We start from the raw sequence: 22,670 nt of genomic DNA on the forward strand, positions 1-22,670 counted from the left end.
GGATCTATAAATGCATGACCAAAATATATTAAGCAGAAACTTAATGGAAAGGAAAAAATTCAGCAGACAACATATGTTGCAGCACACCTCCCCTAACCACCTGCAGATCTACTTCTCTGGGGAAATCCCTCTTTGGAGGACAGGCTTTAGTCTGCCCTTCCCGCTCCCTCTCCCTAAGTTCTTAAAGTTTCCCTGCCAGGATCCACAAGATCTGTCCCAGCCGTACCCATACACTGAAGGGAGGCATGCTATCTGGAACAGGTGCTTCTGTACAGCCCCTAGGCAGCAAAAATTCTAGAGAACACTAAGGTCATTGTGACATTTGCTGCTCAGCATAGCCTTTGCTGCTCAGTGTGATCCACTGGTCTGAGCTGGTTAGAAATGCAGAGTCTCAGGCCCCACCTCAGATCTAAGAAAAAGAATCACATTTTAATAAGATTTCCCTGGGATTCATATGCATATTGAAATCTGAGAAGCACCAATTCTAGACTTTGGTTCTCAAACCAAGCTATATATCAAAATCACCTAGAATTTTTCCTGATTTGTTTTACTATGAAATATTACAAGATACAGAATAATAAATAACACAATGAACACTGCAGATGCACTTGAAACCCCGTTGTACCTGTCCTTGACCCCATTTTCATCTCTCCCTCCTCTGAAACAATCACTAACTTTCTGCTCACAGTTTTATATTTGTACTATGTATTTACTCATAAACAACATACAGCATTTTTAGCACATCTTAAACATTTACACAAATGAATGTCATATCTTCCTGCAACTTGCTTCTCTGGTTGAACAATCTGCTTTTGAGATGTGCACATGGTGACACCTGTAGCTCTAATTCATCCACTTAAATTGCTGTATGGTACCCTGCTGTATCAGTATTCTACTGTTCTCCATTCTCCTGTTGTTGGATATTTTACTTGTTCCAATTTTTAAACAGTGCCATAGTGAACATCCTTTTTATATGCCTCCTTGAATACAAGTGCAGACATATCCCTAGATTATATACCCAGGAGTGGGGCTGCAGAGTCATAATGTGTGCCTCGTTATTACCTCTACATAGTGCCAAACTTGCTTTCCAAAGTGAGTATACCAATTTACTCTCCCATCAGCAGTGTTCTGAGTTCTATTTGCTCCACATCTTTTTTTTTTTTTTGAGTTGGAGTCTCACTCCATCGCCTAAACTGGAGTGCAGTGGCTGCTCCCGGCCACCACAGCCTTGACCTGCTGGGCTCCAGCGATCCTTCACCTCAGCCTTCCGAGTAGCTGGAACTACAGGCACGCGCTACCACGCCCAGCTGATTTTTTTTTTTTTTTTTTTTTGGATTTATTGTAGAGATGAGGTCTCGCCAAGTTGCCCAGGTGGGTCGCAAACCCACCGGCTCAGGGAATCCACTCACCACATCTTAACCACCACTAGATATTGTCAGAAGTTTGCTTTTTGCCAGTCTGAAGAATACGAATCATTGTGTCACTGAAGTATGGCTTTAATTTGCTTTCCCCTGATAGCTCAAGAGCTTGAACATCTTTTCTTTTGCTTATTGGCCATTTGGGCTACCTTTTCCATGATTTGCCTACTCCAAATCCTTTGGCCTTTCCTTTTTTGTATGATATTGAATTTTTTCCAGTGAATTGGTAGGAATTGTTTGTATACTCTGAAAACTAATCCTATTTTTGGTTAACAAATTACAGATGTCTTATTCCAGATAGCTTTTCTTTTTAAATTTTGTTTCTAATATCTTTGATCATGCCAAAAAATTCAAATTCTAATGTAAATATTTTCAATTTTTTCCTTTATGTCTTTGTTTTTCTGACTTAAGAACTCCTTCAGGTATCTGCATGGTATCTTTAGGATACCATGGTATCCTAAAGATAATCTCTATAGTTCTCTGCAAAAGTTTTAGTTTCCTTTATAATTTGTTTTAATCTATATATATAAATGCCCAGTGCCCATTCTGGACCTCCTCAATCAGAATCTTCAGGAGTGGGATCTAAGAACCTGTATTTTTAATCAAAATACATAGGTGATTCTATTACAGCCAGCCTGAGAAACGCTGACCAACTTATTTCCCACCAATGGATATCAATGGAAGTCATCTCCTCTACAAAATGCCTGGAAACGATTTCATTTCTGTCTCCTTCGCTAGGTTGGAAAAGACTTCCAGGTCCAGAGACTTAAGGACCATCTTATGTTCAACCTATTATCTGTGATTGTGTAGCTCCTACCACATACTTGGAAAATAGCTATCCAGTCTTTATGTACATACTGTTAGCAATAACAAACACACTATGTCCCCCTAAGCTCCTGAATTCTTCCTGTTAAACAGCTTCTTTAAAATATTGAGTTGAAATGCATCACACCTTAATCTCCACCAGCTGGTCCAACACCTACACCCTTCATTTTTTCTTAACTTCCTTACCATTGCGCCCACACTCCCAGCCACCTGTCTAGTCTGGCACCACTCTCCCCTCAGCACTCCAGCCATACTGCCTTTCTCCCTTTTCCTTCAATTTGTTTAGCTGTCTCATCTTAGGATTTAGAATGCTTTCTCTAAACTCCAGTTTCCTCATGCTCCCTTCCAAACTAGGAATTACAAAGAGGGAATTTGATTAACAGCTGTCTCTCCTACCTAGAATTTAAGCTTCCCAATGGTAGGCTCCCTGTTGGTTTTGTTCAATGCCGAAACAAAGCACCTACCTACCTACAAAGGCAAAGAGTCAATTCCTAGTGGGTTTTATTGAATGATGAATGAGCAAATGAGTTTATGAGTGAATGAAAGCAAGTCAGCTAGACCTTTTGGGGCCATATAAAACAAGTTAAAATCACTTCTACAGGGAAGTGAGGTTCTCTGAGAAGAACCATCATGTCCTCTAGGTCTTCTTTACGGAGTCGGTGAATAACATGGGGAGGGTGAGGCCAGAACACCAGGGAGGTGCCTAAAGAAGGTAGACAGGGCAAACACACAGACCATTCCTTCACTTTCTCTAGTCAGGCCTGTGAGACAATCCCTGTGCTCACAATTCCACTGATGGCCGAAGTGAACTGCCTTATACAGTATATTCATAAATTTGTTTTTGAGTCAGACATAAAAATACTATAAATGTTACCTAATGTTAATCTCAAAAAACTTATTTCAGAGGCTAATACTATGCCAGTAGTAATATGAGCAAACAAAGAAAATACTGTAGAAGCCATCACAACGAACAAATTTGGTGCATAACTTACTAGCCAACAGTTCATGATGGTGACATTTCCTATGACTACAGATTGGTGTCTTTCAATAAATAGGTATTACAATTAAGTGGGACAGACTGACACTATAACATTAAAAGTTAACTGGTGCAACTGCCAAAATTCATCCAAATGTATACGTAACATCTTTGCAATTTATTGCATATAAACTAGAGCTTAACAAAAAAATTCTTTAAAGGGGTCATATACAAATAATATAGAACTCTGAACCTAAACTTACATAAATTAACATCCACATGTATAGAGAAAGTATATATGTGCATAAATGTAGCCTGATATTTACTTAGCCCTGTGCAACTCACCACTAACTTACTGCCAGGTTCACAGGCAAGGTTCCCTCAACTGTAAAATGGGGCTTGTAATGAATTAACTCAAAAAATATTTATAAACATGGAACCTTCCTGCTGAATTTAGTGAGAAGAGGCATATATAGCACTTATCATGGTATCTTGCTTGAGCACAATAAGTATTTGAATAAACAGAGGCCATGCATTTACATGTATCATCAACAACACAGAGAAGGAAAAAAAGTTCCCTGTAGAACACTATGGGCAAGCTAGAATTTGCTATAATCTAAAACGTTCTCACTTTAGGAACATAGCTGTCAGAAAGGAAAAACTTTTCCTCTATGCTTTTAGTTCTTTCTCTGAGCCCTGCAAATTATTCTGACAAAAGACAGATTAACAGGATAAAAATCATTGGGGATTTAGACACCATTTTTAAAAAGGGCAATGAATTGTGGAGAAGTGACAAGACAAAGAAAAGGGGTTTGGGGCCAGGGCTGGAAATTCAGAGGAAGGTACACATAAGGGAAGCTAATGATAGTGAAGAGTTCTTTAGTAAGGTTTGTCTCATCATTATCTCTGTCTGATGGTAAGTGCTGTTCTCATCCTCTTGGTGCAGGAGAGGGTAGGGGCACCTTCACAAAGGAAAATTTATGTCCTGCTTTTAGGCAAATAAGGAAAGGGCAGGGAGCTCTTCCTGTGTCTGCTTTTTCACAATTGTCTTCAGCTCAAAACAACCCTTATGCCAAAGTGGCATGTTTTGGGGTGGCATATGCTGATCCCTTTCATGACCAATAGCAATATGTGGAAAAATTATTAGTCTAAAACATAAAAATAAATGCTTGTGGCACTGACAGGAATTTTGCCTTGAGAAAAGGGGAAGGCCCAGAGCTAATTTTAAAAATGATCTCTGTATTATATTCTAAATTTCTGGATCAATTTAGATCCACTCCATGCTATCTGTACTCAGTTTCCTTCAGGTACATTCAGATGGCGTAGTGAAAGAAAAGCAGCTTACTCTGTGCTTTTAAGGTCAAACTATATTTTCAAAAGAGTTTCTAGAATGTTTACTTCACTAAGCTGCTCTGATTTTGAGATAGTCTCCTGAGAAAATGAAACTATGAAGCCAAGGGTGATTGAAAATGGCAAGGGGATAGGGGATGTTCTTTAAAGAAAGTAAAATAATAGATAAACCAAACTTACAGAAATGCAGGAGGCAAACGTATTTAAACAAAAGACATTTATTACTACAGGAGATGACAAGAAAACAACCAGTCTGCTTCTAGGTCCAAAATGAGATTTATAAAAATGAGTATTGGCTAAGGTGAATTTAGGCCAGGGCAGCCCAAACTATTGCCTTTTGTCTCTTAAAAGCAAAGATTAAAAATAGTAATACTATCTAATCCCTATTTATAGTGTGCCCTTATGGTGTTCTGTACTGTACTTTGTGATGAGGTGAGCACCAAAAATGGGTTGCTAGTCCTTGAGGAATATGAAATTTGAAAGAAATGAAGACTCAAATAGTCAAAGGAATACAATTCTTAGTAATGGCATAACCTCCTTGAGAAAAAGTAATTGCTTTGAGCAGTTACTCCTGCAGGGGATACTGAGCTTAACAGTGAATAGGGTATCCAGAAAAGGATCAGGACGTCCTGGCAGGAAGCGAAGCCATCCTCTTCCCTGTTCTTATGTCACACAGAGCAGCAACAAAGAGTCCTGCTCAGCATCTTTAACTCCCTGTCACCCTGAGTGGTGAAGATCCACATTCCTCTCCCTTTAATACAAGCCACCTCCCTCCCTGGAAACCTCATTGCTCCCAAGTCTTCAAATATTACCTTATGCTAATGACTCCCCAAACCAAACCTTCAATGCAGATCTTTCTCCCCAACTGCAAACTCAGATCTCCAACAGTTGGACATGATTCCACAGACACCCCAGCAGCCACCAAACCACATGTCCCAGATCAGACTCACTCCCACTCCTGCATTCCTGACTCTATTAGCATAGCTGCTGCTCTCTCTTCCCAGTCACTCAAGGTACAAAGGTCAGAGTCACCTCCCATGTCTTCTCTCACTTTCTGTATTTAAAAGTTACCAGGCCCTACACTGTTCCCTCCACCATACTATTTTTGAAACTGTATGATTGTATTTATGTATTTGTATTTCATTCTTTGAAGAGATAACATGCTCACTTGGTCCAAAATTCAGAGTAGACAAAGCTATAGAGAGAAATGTCTCCACCTCCCACCTCCCAGACACCTAATTCCTCTACCAACAGGCAACCTGTATTGCTTCTTGTGTATCTCTCAGAGATGCCATATGCACTTACAAAGAAAGAGAAATATATATTCCCTTTTCCCCTTATTTTTTACAAATGGTAACACACTATACACAATCCTACTCCTTTTTGTTATTTTTTACTTAATATATCTTGGTAATCTTTCTAAATCCATACCAAAATAAGCTCCTGTAGTCCTTCTTATATTGAGTAGATGTGCCATATCTTATTTAACCAATTCCCCAGTTAACTGGTCTTCAGCCTTTTGCTGTTAGTAATAACACTGCAATGCATAACTTTGTATATGCCATTCCACAGGTGAGAATATTTGCAGAATTCCATACTTTCTTAGTTTCTTGCTCCTTCTCCCTTTTCCATTTCTACTTTCTCTAATTTAACTCAGGCTTTCGCTGCTGTAGAAGCCTTCTACCTGGCATTCCTGTTTTAACACTCTTCACTTACACACAACAAATATTCAAAGAACACATTATACATGCCAGTTACTCTAGTGAGACAGGCAAGAACAAGGGAATAAAAAAGAAAACCTAGACATGCGGTCATAAGGATAGGAATAACAGACACCGGGGAGACTTTAAGAAGAGAGAGAAGGAGACAAGGGCAAGGGCTGAAAAACTATCCATTGTGGTACCATGAACACCATTTGGATGATGGGCTTCATAGAAGTCCAAGCCTCAACATCACTCAATAAACCTATGGAGCAGACCTGCACATGTACCCCTTGAATCTAAAAATTTAAAAAAATTTTTTTAAAGAAAACCTAGACCCACCCCACAAATCCTTGCCTATCTCACAGTTGTTTGGAGCTTTGGGAGCTTATCAATAAATCAACTCCTTTTTTCTCTGTGTTTGGAATCAGTTAAGAATTTGTGACAGGAGTTAGGCCTCATAAATGGAAATCAAAATAGGAATTCCATGCTGTCAGTGTTTCATTGGCAAACAAGGCCGAATCCCACAGCCAGATGGGCTTCCTATTACTTCCCCCAAGTTTAGACTTTAGAATAATTCTCTTGTGGGAGAGTCTGGTCTACAGAGATGCAGATACCTGCCTGAATGGTTATAAGGGGAATTGCTGCCTCAGGAATGTCAAGCTCCACTTGGGGACAGAGGCAGATGGGCCCCATGCCTGCCTCAAGAATACTGAGATGTGTTTTCTCACATGGAATCAGGAGGCAAGATAACACACAAGTTCTGCAGGCAGCCAGGTCCCAAAAGGAAGAGAGGGAAAGGGGGAAGGGAAAAGTTAGCTGTCCAACTGCTTTCTTCCATGGGAGTGGAGCAAAAGTTTCTTCACGGAAACACAAGGGCAAAAGAATAGAATTCCCAACAGTAAACCAAAAAGCTTACTTTCCAGCACTGTATTTTAAAGTAAAGAGGCAAACTAGGTTTTTTTTACACTTTTGAAAGCTATTTTTTAAAAGGTCTAAATAAAAAACTGCCTAATATTTGTATAACACCCTGGTGACAAACTCTGCAAATACATGGCAATCTTCCTCAAAAGATCTAAAAGGACACCGTGGCTAGTTAAGCCTAGTGGAGGAAAATAAGTCTTAATTATAGGCTGTTTAAAAAAATCCAACTTTATTGCAGTACCTTGTAATTGGTCATAGAAAGGACTGAGGTAAAAACAATTAGCATAATTCAGAGGGTATTAAAATCTTCTCAGACATTTTTCTCTCCCCTCCTGGCTGGCATCATTTTAAGCTAGAATGACCCTGATTGAATAACCATCTTTCTAATAGCTTTCTGTTGCTTTTCTCTAATGTACTGAGTTACAATACCTCTATGAAGAAATTTTAACTCATTTATGGTCATTAATAGCCCTGAAACAAGATTGTGAATTAGGAAAAATGAAGAGTGCAACAGAAAGTCTTGTAATCTGCCTTCCAGCCTCTCTTACCAACTGACATTGCTTCTCAAAGGTGCTCCATGGCTTCCCAACCATCAAATTAAATGGTCAGCTTTTAGTTTTGATCTTCAAACTTTCTATTACATTCAACCCCTTAAGCCAGATTTCTGGGTCCCACCACTAAGGATTCTAACAGATTCTCTGATCCATATTTTTGAAAAAAATTTCCTGAGTTATTTTTGTGATCAGCCATAGATTGCTCCTTTTCTTCTTGAAATGCCTCCATTGGTTTTCACAATTTATGTGAATCCTGTTCTCCAGTCTCTGACCACGTTTTTCTTGTCCAAAGCTGCTTTGCTAACCAGGGCAAGAAAGAACTATTCTCTCTTCCTCTAATAACAGGCACTCCCCCCAGAGAACCCAGAATGAACACGGGACCCAAGCTGGGCAAGCAGAGTTCTTCCCAAGGTTCTCCTAACTGATAGGGAAGATTTTTCCTCCCAGGTTGCAAAGCTGCCAGAAATACCACTTGCTATCTGAACTTCATGTGGCCTGCTGCACTGTGAAACCCATGAAGAGTAGGAGAGAGTGAGGCCAGCAGGCAGAGAGAAGCATGAAACGAAAGGGTGGGGGGTGGGGTGGGACTAGAAGAAAACCATCTAACTTGACAGCACTGAGTCCTTGGACCTTGTCATTCCTGAAGTCAGATCTTCCTCTTTCCTCAGTGAGGTTTATGAACTTACACATTCTCCTTTCTGGCCTAATCTAATTTGAATTGGGTTTCTGTGACAAACAATAAGCCCCTCTCTGGCCCATCCCTTAACTGGGCTCTTCAGTATACACAGCAGTGAAATTAACTTTTCTAAAGCAGACCTCAAACCACCACTTGCCCATCTCAAAAGCCATTCAGTGCCTCACAATGTTCTTAGGATTCAGTACAACAGCTTTCATAACATGTCCCACAGTTTGACTTTGCAGACTTCCCACTACTTCACTACACAAGAGACAAACAAAGATATCTGTTATTCCTTAAACATGCTCTGAAAGCCTGTCCCTGCTTTGTGCCTTGGCCCACAATAATTCTGCCATCTACTAGAATACTCTCCTCCCCCATCTCTGCCTATTAAAATCTACTAAGAAAAAAGATGAAAGGTTTACTCCTTTCTCAAGATTTATTTCACATTGTTCTCTTCAAGAAGACTTTCCAAGCACCTCCACCCCAAAGATGTTACTGCACCCCTCTGCAGCCCTAACATCATTTATCTACATGAATTGTTTATTTATTTATTTATTTATAGATAGGGTCTCGCTCTGTCACCCTCGTTGGGGTACAGTGGCACAATCATAGCTTACTGTGAACTCAAACCACTAAGCTCAAGTCATGTTCCTGCCTCAGTTTCCCAAGTAGCTAGGACTACAGACATGGGCCATTATGTCTGGTTAGGTTTTATTTATTTATTTATTTACTTATTTTTCATAATCAATATTTGGTTAGGTTTTAATTATTAGTAGTAGTAATAGTTGTAAAGACTGGGTCTCACTATGTTACCCAGGCTGGTCTTTAATTCTTGGCCTCAAATGATCCTTCTACCTTAGCCTCCCAGAGTCCTGGGATTATAGGCATGAGCCACCACACCTGGCTATCTTTGTTTTACTCTATATGGATTTTGTGTAGTATTATCTTAGGGCCCTCTTAGTAATGACAAGATCAATCACTTAGTTGTCTCAGTCAAACTCTGAGGCTCATTTTCTCACCCCACAATCCATGTATTTACCAGGTTCATGCTAATCTTTTTCTAAATATTTCCCAAATCCATCACTCCCATCACTCATCCAGACCATTAATATCTCCTACCTTCATATTTCCTGATCTAACAGGTCTCCCTGCCACCAGCCTTATCCTACTGCAATCTAGCTGCCTCCTGATACCAGTTATCTTTCCAACATGCAAATCTAAGCATGCTATGTCCCTGCTTAGAGAGTCTAGATCAATGGCTTCCACTCCCTAATGGCCTGGCTTCTGTCCCCTTCCCAGGCTCACTGGCCACCACTCCCCAAGAAGCACTAGCCAAACCAGACTCTTCCCTAAACACCCAGCGTGCTGTGATGCTGCTTGCCTCTGCGCACAGACCTCCTCTGTCTAGGAAGGCCTCTCCCAACCACTGCCTGGTAAAGTATCCATCTTTCATCTTTCATTCTTCCTCCATTGAGTAACCTTCTTGGACTTCCCTAGATAACAGCACTTTTATAAGCCCTCACTTGATCTGGAAGGAGATAAACTTCTTGGCATCTCCAATGCCTGGCCCAAGGCCCAGCATGGCTTATAGGTAGGTGCCCAATAAATTGCTTGAGACCAGAAGGCTTTTCTGGCAGAGTGGTCTTTGTATTACCATGGTATCTAGCACATTGTACTTACCATGATACCAACTTGGTGCTTGGTCAACTACATTGGTGTCTAGCACAGTACAGTTATATTCTTCACTTGACATGACTGAGATGCCTTGTGAACATTGCTATCCCACAAACACTTTTCTACTGATTGCATGCCTGAGCATGCATGGTTAAGAGATGGGCACTAGAGCCAGACAGACCTAAGTTCAAATCCCTGCTTTATCACTTAGAAGCTGTGGGTCCTAAACAAGGCTGTAAATCTTCCTGGGCCTCCGTTTTCTTGTCTGTAAAGTGGAGATAACCATAGTTACATCATCGGGGGTTTTATGAAGGCTAAACAAGAAAAATCATTTAGCATGTATGGTACAAACACCTGTTACACAGGTAATTGATTTGCTGAATGAATGAGCGGTCCACAAAATGGTAACGGTTCTTAAAAACACATCTTTATATGCCATTTTCCAGAGAACCCATCAGCCAGCTGCAGTTTCAACATCTGGTTTCAAGTCTGAGCCCTGAGTCGGGGGCCAGCCCGAGGCCCTGCCCCACCCATTCCAACATGCGGCTGGGGGAGGCTAGCAGGCCAAGGCGCACAACTGAGGATTCGGCAGCTCCTTTCTAAGGACGAAGGTGTTCACACAGTCGGGTCCCACACCGGCAAGAGCCGCCATCCACGGAGCCCTATCCCATATCTCGCTGCAGAACCAACCAAACCAGATTATTCTCTTAACATCCAGAGTGCTCTCCGACGGCCAATCACCAGGATTCGGTCCCACCCCTAACAGGATTCACCAATAGGGCATGGAAGCTTGTGCTTCCGCGGCATCTCACAGGTTCTCCAGCAGTCCTACCCACCCGCCCCAGTGACATCATCCGCTGGGTGCACGGTGGGACCTGCAGTCGACAGGAGGCAGCGCCGGCTGCTCCCAGTGAGGGATGGAGGAAGAAGACCCGCCACCTTTCCGCCCCACCTTCAGTAGCTGAAGCGGTGGGCTCCCTACCGCCCCTCCGCACTGCGCTGGGGCTACCCAGAATCCGCGTTTATCAGGTGCATCTCGCTCGGATAATTTGGTAGTAACTGAAACTGCAAATACCTATTTCAGAGCCAAAGGGACGTTCATTTCTCATATTCACCTCAGGCCGTTTATCTATGGTCTGGCAATAACTATGAAAAGCCAACGGTAACACCTGACTTCTACTAGTTTCCCTTAAGAATCCAACACAGAACTGGCAATCACGACTTCATCTAAACCATGTGAATCGTTTACATGCCAAACTGCATTACCTCTTAAACTCATAAAAGCTATCACTAGCTCCCCACTGCCTAAGATGCAGATTTCAGACCCCCTAGCAAGGCATGAAAGGTGCTTCATAATTACTTTGTATTTAATTATGTGTGGTTACTTTTTTTAAAAAAAAATAGTGATTCTCAACATCAGCCAGATGTGAGAATCACCTGGGGAGCTTTGCAAAAATTCTGGTGTTTATGTCCTACCCTAGACCTTAGAATTTTGGATGGACGGACTTCCGTTTTTAAAGATCCCAAGGTGATTTTCATGTGTAGCTCAAGTTAAGTACTGCCCACCAACATACCATTGAGGATACAGGCCTTTGCTTTGCAGTGTCCTCAGTTTAAAGGGCCCTTTCGCCCCTTTCCTGCCTGACCAACACCCATCCTACAAGGCTGAGTTCAACTGTTATCCCTTCTCCTCCTCTTTCCAGATGACTGACTCCTTTAGCATACTTACTTGCTTCTTGTCTAGCATCACTGGAGTTACCTGGTGACTTGCCTGTCTCCCTACATAAGCTGGAAGTTCCTTGTGAGCCCTCTTTCAGCTACTCCAGGTCCATGGGATCAGAATCTCTGGGGGTGGGCCTCAAGCATAAATTCTTTGTTAAGCCCCACAGGTGAGTCTGATCCATGCCCCTGCCTAGGAATTCACTTCATAAAAGCACTGGATACAGCAAGCATCCATATATACCTGTTGCACTGCATTGATGAAGCGTCTTACTTGTTTTGAAGTCAATCATATTGTTGTACCTAGTTACCTTTGATTCTCCCAGAAAGCTAAGAATCCCTCTCTTGTATTATCTTCTTCATTAATTTACTTATTAATTCATCCATCAAATATTATCACAAACCATAACAAAGGACTGGGGATTCAGGAGTAAAAAGCAAAACACAGTTACCATCCTATAGGACTTAAGTCTACTGATATATTAATTATACAATAGTTATTATTATAATTTAATTTGTATTACATTGGAATTTTTTCCTTCCATATATTATTTGATATTCATGGGTAAGGAAAATGTCTTCTCTAATATTTCCAGTATGTTGTTGGCACAAACAAAGGCATTCTGTAAATGCTCACGGAATCAAGATAACACATTTCATGGCACTTATCACAATGTTACTGTTTATTTGTGTGATTACTTAATTAATGGTTATCGGTCCCATGAGCTGTAAGCCCTCTGAAGACAGGAACTGAATCTATTTTGCTCCTCATGCCTGACACAGGACCTGGAGAGAGTAGATGTTCAATGAATATTGCTAAATATATGAATAAAAACAGAAATGCAATTTCCCAACCAAACATCCACACTTTTCTCCCTCCCTACTCTCCCCTAAAAGGAAAAAAGGATATTCTGCCTAAACATTAAGGGATTTCAAGTTATAGTGAACATAAGCCCAAACTAAGATGATGTTTCTTTTACTTACTTACAGGTTGACCTGGGACTCTAGTTCAGTATCTTTTGTTGGCCACATCTGCAAGGGCTGGATGCCGAAGGAAAGAGATGACTTCGCTTTCCACAAAAGGGTCTGTGCCATCTGACTCCCACAGGACCCCTTTGTTAGCTGATCCATCAGTGGGCCTGGAGGCTGAGCAGCTGTCCTGAAGTAGAGGAGTTGAGAAAGGCACTGAGAAACAGAGAAGAATGGCAGGCCAACCCTGGCTTGTTCTATCACTCCTCCCTGAGGCCAGCCCTACCAGTAAGCAAGGAGGAGGAGGAAGGTGAGGAACTTCCAAGACCCAGGTGTCCTACTAAGACTGTGTACAACCTTTCTGTATACAGGAAGGTATCATGCCCTAGAATACTCCAAATCCTGCCCACATCCATCATCAATGAGCTAAGCCATCTGCATAGTCAAGTCAGCGTGTCTCAAAGTAGGCTTAGTGAACATCTGAACAATCAAAAACTTATTTAGAAAAAGGTAATATTAATTGAGAAATGGAAGCTATGTCTAGAATTCTTTTAGAGAATCACTGGTGGTGACACCTCATGGCCATCATAACTGGGGCAGTCCAGGAGTACTTGGTTTATCTCCTATTTTCCAATTTAAAAATCTAAGAAAAGTCATAAGAAGAGCCTGGACTGGCAACAACACTAGTGACAAGAGGGACCAACCCAACATTTCAAGAGTAGTGCATTAGTATGTTAGCAGTAAATGCTCATTGAATGAATAAATGAATTATTCATAGGAATAAGTTGAGAAATACATTCCTGAAATGTGTCTGCTCTCTTCTCTGATGACACATAGAGGAAGGCAGGAAGACAGTTCAGGGATGAAGGGAAATTTAGGCATCATACTCCTTCTGACTAGAATTATTTTCTGAGCCAATTAGCAGTGTTCATCACTCACCTCTACCTCAAGTGACAGACAAATAAGCCAGCAAAATCCAATTACTTGGAAATGGAAAAATAAAAATAAAAAGCAACCTTAGATAACGCTTTGGTCAAAAGGGACTCCTTATAATGTATTCTTAAGAAAGACCATGACAAGGCAAAAGACAAAAGGCCTAATGGTTCAGAGCAGTGTTATGCTTGAGGAGGGAGTCTGCTGCAGGGCTGGATGCCAAGAAAAGTGACGCCACACAGACTGGGGATTTGGAGTCAGACAGGCACTGCCCACTCCCAAGCTGCTGAACTGGTGCCAGTTAGACCCAAGACTGCAGGCATGTTTTTAAAAAAAAAAGTCACTCTAGTGACCTACGCCTAATGCAGAAAGGATTCAAGACCCACATAACCTCCTACCTGTCCCTTCTGAGTCTCCCCTCTTCCCAGGTCTCCCTTGTATTCCCCTAGGCCCAAGAAGCCACATGCTGCACACCTGACCCACACTTCTAGATCATCTTTCCCCAAGCTGGCTTCAGGCTACTTATCATGGCAGCAACTAGATAGACATAAGAGACTGAAGCTTTCCACTTACAACAAAGGACAAGAAGCAGCCAGACACGGTGGCATGGTAAGCCTGTAATCCTAGCACTGTTGGAGGCTGAGGCGAGAGGATTGCCTGGGTCAAGAGGTTCAAGACCAGCCTAGGCAACTTGGCAAGACCTTATCTCTACAATAAATCAAAAAATTAGCCAGACGTGGTGGCGCACGCCTGTAGTTCCAAATACTTGGAAGGCTGAGGTGGAAGGATTGGCTGAGCTCAGCAGTTTGAGGCTGCAATGGCTGTGAGTGTGCCACTGTACTCCAGTCTGGGTGACAGAGTGAGACTCCAACTAAAAAAAAAAAAAAAAAAAGAACAAGAAGCTAAGGTTCTGGTATGTTATCAGTTGTTCTTTACTCAAAGGAACCCCAAGTCTTCTAGAAGCCATCTCACTAGGCTTTATGGCTGCCTTAGTGATACACCAACAAATAAATAATAAAGCAAGGCTTCAGGATAAGACAGTTATTTTGCTTTTGAACCCTCCAGTTTCCTTTTAATTATAAAACAATATGTATCAAAAATTATTAAGTACATACTCTCAAAAGAAATCAATAAGGGAGTGGAGGCAGCAGAACAGGGAACAGGAAGAAACCAAGTAGGGCTTCAGTTTCAGGCAAAGCCCTGTAGAGGACCAGCTTCCAAACGCCTACTGGGCTGTCCACCTGGTGGCTACTAGCCACATGTGACTACTGCGCAAGTGAAATGGGGCAGTCCAAAGGAAAGTGTGTATGTGTAAGATATACACTAGTTTTTGGAGACTTAGTGCAAGCAAAAAAGAACATAATATCTCGTGAATACATTTTTACAATGATGGTACAAATACACTAAAATATGTAGCTCGCTTTGTATCTTGGACAGGGCCATTCCAGTTAAATGATATCTCCGAGTGGTCTCCCTTGAGCTCCCACCTCAGACAAGTGGCTGGGCTTCCATATGCCTACAGCTCTTAGTAGTTGGCTGAGCACCAATGGTGTAGAATGCTTTCAAACCCCAGGTCCTTTGAGTTCTCTGCAGATGTAAGGTGTGGAGTGTGAGGGCAGTTCACCTAAGGGTCGCCATTGTGGGTGCTGGGGATGCATGGAACTGAGGACAAGAGAGGAGCACAGAAAGCGTAGTGGAACCTGAGGGGATCCGAGCGCACTGATGGTGTCCATGACACTCTCACCCCGCTCCTTTCCTTCTCATTAGCAGTTTGGTTTCTTATCACTTTTTCTCTGTGTATCTGTAAACCTTTATGCAACCTATATGCATAGACCACACAATGTTCTGTGACTTCCTTTTCTACCTAAACTGTAGGTCTCAGACATATTTCTATATCAGTAAATATGGATGCCTCCTTAATTTGGAATATACAGAATGAGATGATCTTATGCACTTTGCATTATTTTAGCTTTTTAATCTTTAAATATTCTTTTCTGGCCTTTTATCTTTAAGATTTTGTTTTCAAAAATTCAAATGCTATTTTAAACCTTTCCTCTCATTTAATTTTATATTTTTACCATACCTCACCCTTAAAGTTCTTTTATACTTTCATCTAATTATTTGACTTCATTTTCTAACCATTCAGATTTTGTCTCATCATTGTTAATCTGTTTACCCATTTATTTTATCTTTTCTAATCTTAATTTTCTAATTTTAAAAATGTCCCTCTTAACCTTCTGATATATTTAATCTTTACCAACTCACTATTTAAAATATGTAGCAGTCGAAGAACTTCTTGGAAAGAAGGCAGAGTAAGTGCTCATTTGCGTAATTCCTTGGAACCCATGGAAAAAGCAAAAATAGCTCAATATATAGAAGAAAATTTACTGAAGCAAGAAAATGGCCAAACTCCATACTATAATTCTGGAGATCTGCTGTGCACAATTAAGTGAAACTCAAAAGGACCATTGAGATTCTGCGCATGTTCGCAATGTGAGGGACATGAGCAGGCATGCTCTGAGGGCCTGGCCAGGCCCAGTGTGGGAGGATGAGGACTGGCAGTAAGGGCACAATGGGCAGAGGCTTTTCTCATCTTCTTGTTTGCTCACTATCTCAGCTTTCTAATGAGACAGAGAGTAGGATAAGTATACCTTAGGATCTCTTGAAAGATACTAGCCAAAAGTACATGTGAACCCGCCCAAAGATGGACCACGAGTCATGGGAAATCACAATGACCCAGACCCCCTTTGGAGAAGCCTGTTTGCCCTAAAGGTGGGGGGAATGGTAACTGGAGGGAAGCCCTGCCAGATACACCACAGAACAGGGTATTCAGTGCACTGACAGGAAAGCATGGGAACAATAGGAATAGTCACACATTCTCACTGCTTCCTGTACTCTTCCCACTTCCCAAGGCCAGATCTCTAGCCCAAGTCCTGAAAGAGAAGATCCAATCTTTGATCTTAACTTATCATGAAGTGGCAGCTTTCCCTTCTGGAAGATGGTGGAAGCTTGGACTATAGCCAGCTCTCAAGCCCTTTCAACAACTTTGTACACATATTCCCTGGATCAGTATGAAATCCCTTTCTGTTTATATAGTATAAAGTGGATTCTGTTGTCTTTTGTAACTTCTGTCAGATTGGATTGTGAGCTTAACAGTTTGTGGGACCCTGAGTATAGAGTAGGGCACACATTTCTTCTGGTAAGAGCAATGGAATAACCTTCAGTGGGCCTTTTGGTATAAAAGAGAGCTTGCCCCAAACACTAGGCATTTCTGCTCAAGCAGCAAAGAAGTGCTGAGAGGCAACCAGAAGAATCTCAGGAACAGGATGCGTCTGGAGTCACTGTTGGGACTGTGATTGTGCTATCACTGTGGCTGATTTGCTTAACACTGTTTTGAGTTTTTTCAAATATGCCACCAAAAATTGTATTCAAAAGCAAGCTAAAAACATAAAATAAAAAATAACAATAATAAAATAAAATTTTAAAAACATAAAATAGGTGAGAAATACTAGCCTAACTTATAGATGCTTTAACATTTCTATTTTTACTACATCTTAAAGTAAGCATCTTAGCTTGGGGAAAAACTAACTGCAGGAATGTACTTTCATGTACTGAGGACAATCTGTTTTAATATACCTCATACTCACTGTGATTTCAGGTCTAGCCCAGGGCTGTACACTGAATGGGTCTAATTTCCTTTTCATACAACACGCTTTCAAATGTGGGAAGGCAGCTATCATATCCTCTGGAATTTTCTTTTTCAAGTAATACGCCCCTCCCCCATACTGATTTTTCCCTTTACTGGATCATTTCCATTAGATAGATATAAGTATCTTTATAAAACAAAAGCAAAAAACCCAAAACCAAAACAAACAAAAACAATTTTTCAACTCACATTCCCTCCACTCCTGCAGAGTTGACTATATTTGCTGTTTCCAATTCGTCTCCTTTCATTATCTCTTGAGGCGAGTCAAGTGAGATTTTTATTTTCACTATTCCAAAGAAACAGTTTTGTTAAAGCCCACCAGTGAACCAATGATGCTAAATCCAGTAGTCAATTCATAGTTCTTCATTTAGTTTTACCTATCAGTAATATTTGACACAGAAAATCCTTCCCTCTTTCTGTTTTTTAAACAACTATTTATACTAATCTCCAGAATTTGGATCACATGTATCTGTGACACAATGGTTTCACATTCAAATCTCAAGTCTACCTTTCACTTGGGATTTATATGGTTAGTCGAAGTCCACCAAATCATAGTTTCCCTTCCTAACTCATCAAGTTTCTTTATTGATTCCCTTTCCTACAGTCTCCTGATATCCCCTTCTTTGCCACAAATTTTGTACATTTCCCTATTTCGTTGTGATTCATAATAATATTAAAGAACAAAATAAAACAAAAGCACTGATGTATTTTTTTCAAACATTTCCTACCCGAGGATCCATATCTCCTCTGTCAGATAAGGCAACCACCAACCACAGGTGGCTGCTGAGCACTTGTAATGCAGTTAGCCTGGACTGAGGTGTGCTGAAAGTATAAAACGCATATTAGAGTTCCAAGAAAGTACCAAAAAATAATAATAAACTATCTCAATAATTTGACCACTAGAAAATTTTATATTACATATGAAATTCTGTATACCTGCTATTACCAGAAGCTGCTGCTTCTTTTCACTTAACATGCATGTGTATCCTAGACAACTTTCCAAGTCAGAAATGCAGATTGACACCAATCTTTCTAACAAATGACTAGTACTGTATTGACACACTTCTGATGGATTAAAAAACAAAATTTACAAGTGCTATGGTCTAAATGTTTGTGTCCCCAACTTCTTATGTTGGAACTTAATCCCCAATGTGACCGTATTAAGAAGTGGGACCTTTAGATGGTGATAAGGTCATGCGGGTTCCACTCTCATGAATGAGAGACTTGAGAAAGCTTGGTCACCCTTCTACCAAGAAAGGACACATAAGGTGCCATCACGGGCCCTTCCCAGACACTGAATCTGCTGATGTCTTGACGTTTGGATTTTCCAGCCTCCAGAAGGGTGAGGAATACATTTCTACTGTTTATAAATTACCCAGTCTAAGGTATTTCGCAATGGCAGCCCAATGGACTAAGGCAACAAGCAAACCTACAGTGAGCAGCCTTCTACATGAATCTCTTCAGACAGTCATACCTCACTGCTAGCTCATATTTGCTTACTGTTCTCCAAAGACAGCCAGATACGAGGTTCCTATTTTTCTACGTGTCTACATTCCTTGCACGGTGCTTCGGAGTCTTTCTCCCTGTTCCCCACAAGAAAACCAGCAGAGAGTCTCACATTAAGGTCAAGTCTCTTATAATTTTCCTACAGTATTATTTGTTAGACTTCATCTCTCTGCAGATCTTCAACTCTAGAAACCAGACAACCACACACAATTTCTCATATTAACCTTCTAAAGCAAAACTAATTTGACTATTGTCTTCCTCCAAGAAAGGAACCTGGTTTGCATTAATTTAAAATCTTAGTGAATAATAAAAGTTTTTGTTTTTTTCTCTGCTCTTAGAACAGACATAATATGGAAATTAATTTTCTTCTGTTGGCCCTAAGAGCCCATTATGGCAGCCCAATACAAGACAGTTTTTAATCGTCTTTCCCAAGAAGACTGCTGTTTTTCCAAAAGAAAACTGACAGCAGATTTATTTGTGATTAAATACATAAGAGCCTGATACAAACAAAAAGAGGAATGAGGACTGTGAAAACAACTCACATAAAAACCCTTGTTTACAAACTACCTGAAAAAAAAAGTCTCCTGGAAGACAACAACAACAAAAATCTACAAGTCATGAGAAACATAAGGAAGAAGAAAAGGAGACAACTCAATGAGTAATGAATAACTGCTCTTTTCTGAACTTACCTTGGCCTGGAAAGCAATATTCAGAAATAAGACAGCATTTGTCTTGCCATCACATTTGTTCTCAGAAGGCGTGGGTTCTATGCATTACTAATAAGGAAGCCACTAGGCACAAAACAATATTTGAGAAAGCAGAATATGTTTTTCATTTGTAATTCAAAATCTTCTGTCTATGGTGGGGCTCTGCACCCACAGTAGCTAAATTTAGTAAGCATAATGTAACCATTTAACTAAGGCAGTCTTTTACAACAAGAACTAAAAAACACAGAAACCCCACTTTATGAACTCCGGGTGGCATCCGGGTATCTGTATTTTGGAAAAGTAACCCAGATGTAATGGCCTCTTTTTTCCCCCTCAATCCAGTATCCATTCCCTTTTTCTGTGATTTTCCTTTGATAAATCGTTATATCTTGATCTCTATGAATAGAAGTGATTTAACCCCTCAATTCTGGGTTGAACACATGCCCCAGGCCCAACCAATTAGCATATGTCACCCTCTTCTGCCAAAGTAATTTGTTCAAGGATAACCATAGAGCCCATAAGAGTCAATGAATGTCAACCCTGGGACATATGCTAGAATTTTTTAGAAAGAAGTCCTATATTTCTGCTGGGATTGTACACTGAAAGTAAGCCTAAAGTAGTTAATTTTCTTTTCCTCCTTGAAGAAAGACCTTGAGAATAAAGTCAACACAGAAGAAGAAGAATACTAATGACATTATTTAAGCACCTGGAACTATTCTCTCCCAAAGCTCAGTCTACCCCCAGCATTTTGAAATTGCATGAACCTTTGCTTGTTATTCATAGCTTTAGATAATATTTTTTAAATGTTTTAACTACTGGCAAGGCACTGATACCAGCCAATCAGAAAATGACTGATACAGTACCAGTCTCACTTGTACTGAAGAAGAGATCAATGTAGCTGAAGGTGAAGTGTTCAATGTAGCTGAAGGAGAAGTGTTTAATGGTGATTACAACTGGGTAGCCAGAAGTAAGAATCATCTGACCTCTGAGGTTGTACCCCATCCCCAATCTAAGCCACCACCTTTCACCCAGAATCAGAACTACAGGCATTGATATTGCAAATGGCCACAAATCAGAATCATGAGTGGGAAGTACAAGGCAAGCTTTGCCTTAACTCTTAGGGAAAGATCACAGAGCTGCTCAATAGTAAAAAGGCTTGCCTTATGAAATAGTGGTTCCTGGATCTTAGATGTAAGAAACAGAAGCTGAATGATCAGTTACACAGGTTGCTGCAGAAAAGATTTCAATATGAGTCCAGAGGGTTTTCGAAGTACTGTATGTCCCTGGGCCAGCAGTACTGGCATTACTTGAGTGCCTTAGAAATACAAATTCACCGAACCTGTCATGACCTTGTGAATCAGAATCTCTGGAGGTGAGGTATAGGAAACTATATTGTAAGAAGCCCTCCTTTGACTTACGTTCTGCTTGAGAACCACTATACTAAAGACAGTTTACTGAGCCCCACCCCAGAGATTCTGATTGCATAGATCTAGGATGAGGCTTGAGAATTTGCATGTCTAACAAGTTCTCAGGGAATGCTGATACTGTTGGTCCAGGGATCAGACTTTGACCTCTGACCACTGTCTGAGATGTTGACCTAGGGGAGGTATAAAGTTCCAAAAGTTGAGAGTCTTTGATCTTTAGGATTTGCCTCCCAAATTCAATCCTAATATGTAGCCATGTTAGTGTTGTAGCTCACATGTGGTTCAGCCTCCATGAAGTGTTGCAATCAGAATGACATAGCTCAGCAATCTAAAAGTAATTTAAAATGCTTAGGTTCATTAATTCCTGATCACCACATAGGGACAAGGGTAATATTTATGAAATAGTTTTTTAAATATTGTGTGCCTATATTAGCTCCCACCTACAAAGTAGGATTTTCTGTACCTCTCACCTCAAAACACCCCCTGGAAGTTTTTTAAGTCAGTCCTAACCAGTGTCCTGGGGACATACTGTCCTTCTCCTCACCCCTTCTCTTCCTAACTCTGCAGTTCAAAAATGCAACAAAGCAAAGCAGGACCTTGTTCTGAGGTCAGAGGAGAAGGAAAAACGGAAGGGGCAGAGTTGTAGTTTTAATCTGGCAAGGGGAATGTCCATCATTTTTGTCCGTAGCTGTTACCATTTAGTAAAGCTTTATGCCAGGCACTGTTTTTTGGCACTTTGCATAGATTATTACTTTTAAAGCCCAAAGAAACATGGTGAGATAGTTCATTTAACAGTTAAGCAAGGCTGAGACAGGTTAAGCAAGTTATCCAAGTTTACACATGTGTGAGTGAAAAGACAGAAACTTGAATTCAGATCTGCCTCACTCCAGAGCCCTTGTTCTTGAACATGATGTGCCTTCCTACAAAATGATGGCAAACACATCCAGGGCAAGTGGTTTAACAGCAGTGCCTGGCCCTACTGCCTCCAGGCTTCCCAGCTGGTCTCTCACTGCCCCTGCCTGATGCCCAATGCCTGGGTCACTCCTTGCTCCTTTACACTCATTAGTGTGCTGTGTCTGCACACCACTTACCAGAGCTGATGGGATACTGAACAAAGAGAGTTGCCAAAATGAAGAGAATGCCTTTTTTCCTCTGATGCCAAAAAGATGATTAGGTAAATATGGTTAACTAGATTCTGAAAGGCCCAAAATATGAGGCAGTGGCATTTAAACTTGATACCACAGGAAATGAGAGGGAATTGAGTACTTTGGATAAGGGAAGCCAATCTAGCAACAGGCCACAAATGAGGCCGTGGCTGTCACCCTGGCTGTGCCTCAGAAGCACCCGTGAGCTTTCTGAACATCCACAGACTCAGTGCCATCCTAAACCTTCTGAATCAACAGACCTGGAGCAGGGGACTGAGCACCTGTACGACCAGGATGTTCCACTGGGGATTCTGATGAACAACCAGGTTGTGAGATAATTTGGATTAATGAATTAAGGAGGTAATTTTGTTTTGTTTTGTTTTGTTTTGAGTTGGAGTCTCACTCGGTCGCCCAGACTGGAGTGCAGTGGCCGCTCCCGGCACCGCAACCTTGCCTGCTGG

General features: G+C 41.0%; 1 protein-coding gene across 1 annotated transcript in view; it reads right to left on the reverse strand.

Annotated features, from left to right (window-relative positions):
* Positions 1–22,670, reverse strand: part of GARNL3 (GTPase activating Rap/RanGAP domain like 3) — a 97,735-nt gene that overhangs the window by 71,441 nt on the left and 3,624 nt on the right. The window contains exon 2 of the mRNA XM_021709372.1: positions 12,808–12,978. Within this exon, the coding sequence (XP_021565047.1) occupies positions 12,808–12,978 (171 nt within the window). The remainder of the gene's footprint in view (positions 1–12,807; positions 12,979–22,670) is intronic.

Source organism: Carlito syrichta, unplaced genomic scaffold (genome assembly GCF_000164805.1).
Source record: "Carlito syrichta isolate Samal-C Ts95f unplaced genomic scaffold, Tarsius_syrichta-2.0.1 Scaffold199527, whole genome shotgun sequence".
NCBI classification, from domain to species: domain Eukaryota; kingdom Metazoa; phylum Chordata; class Mammalia; order Primates; family Tarsiidae; genus Carlito; species Carlito syrichta.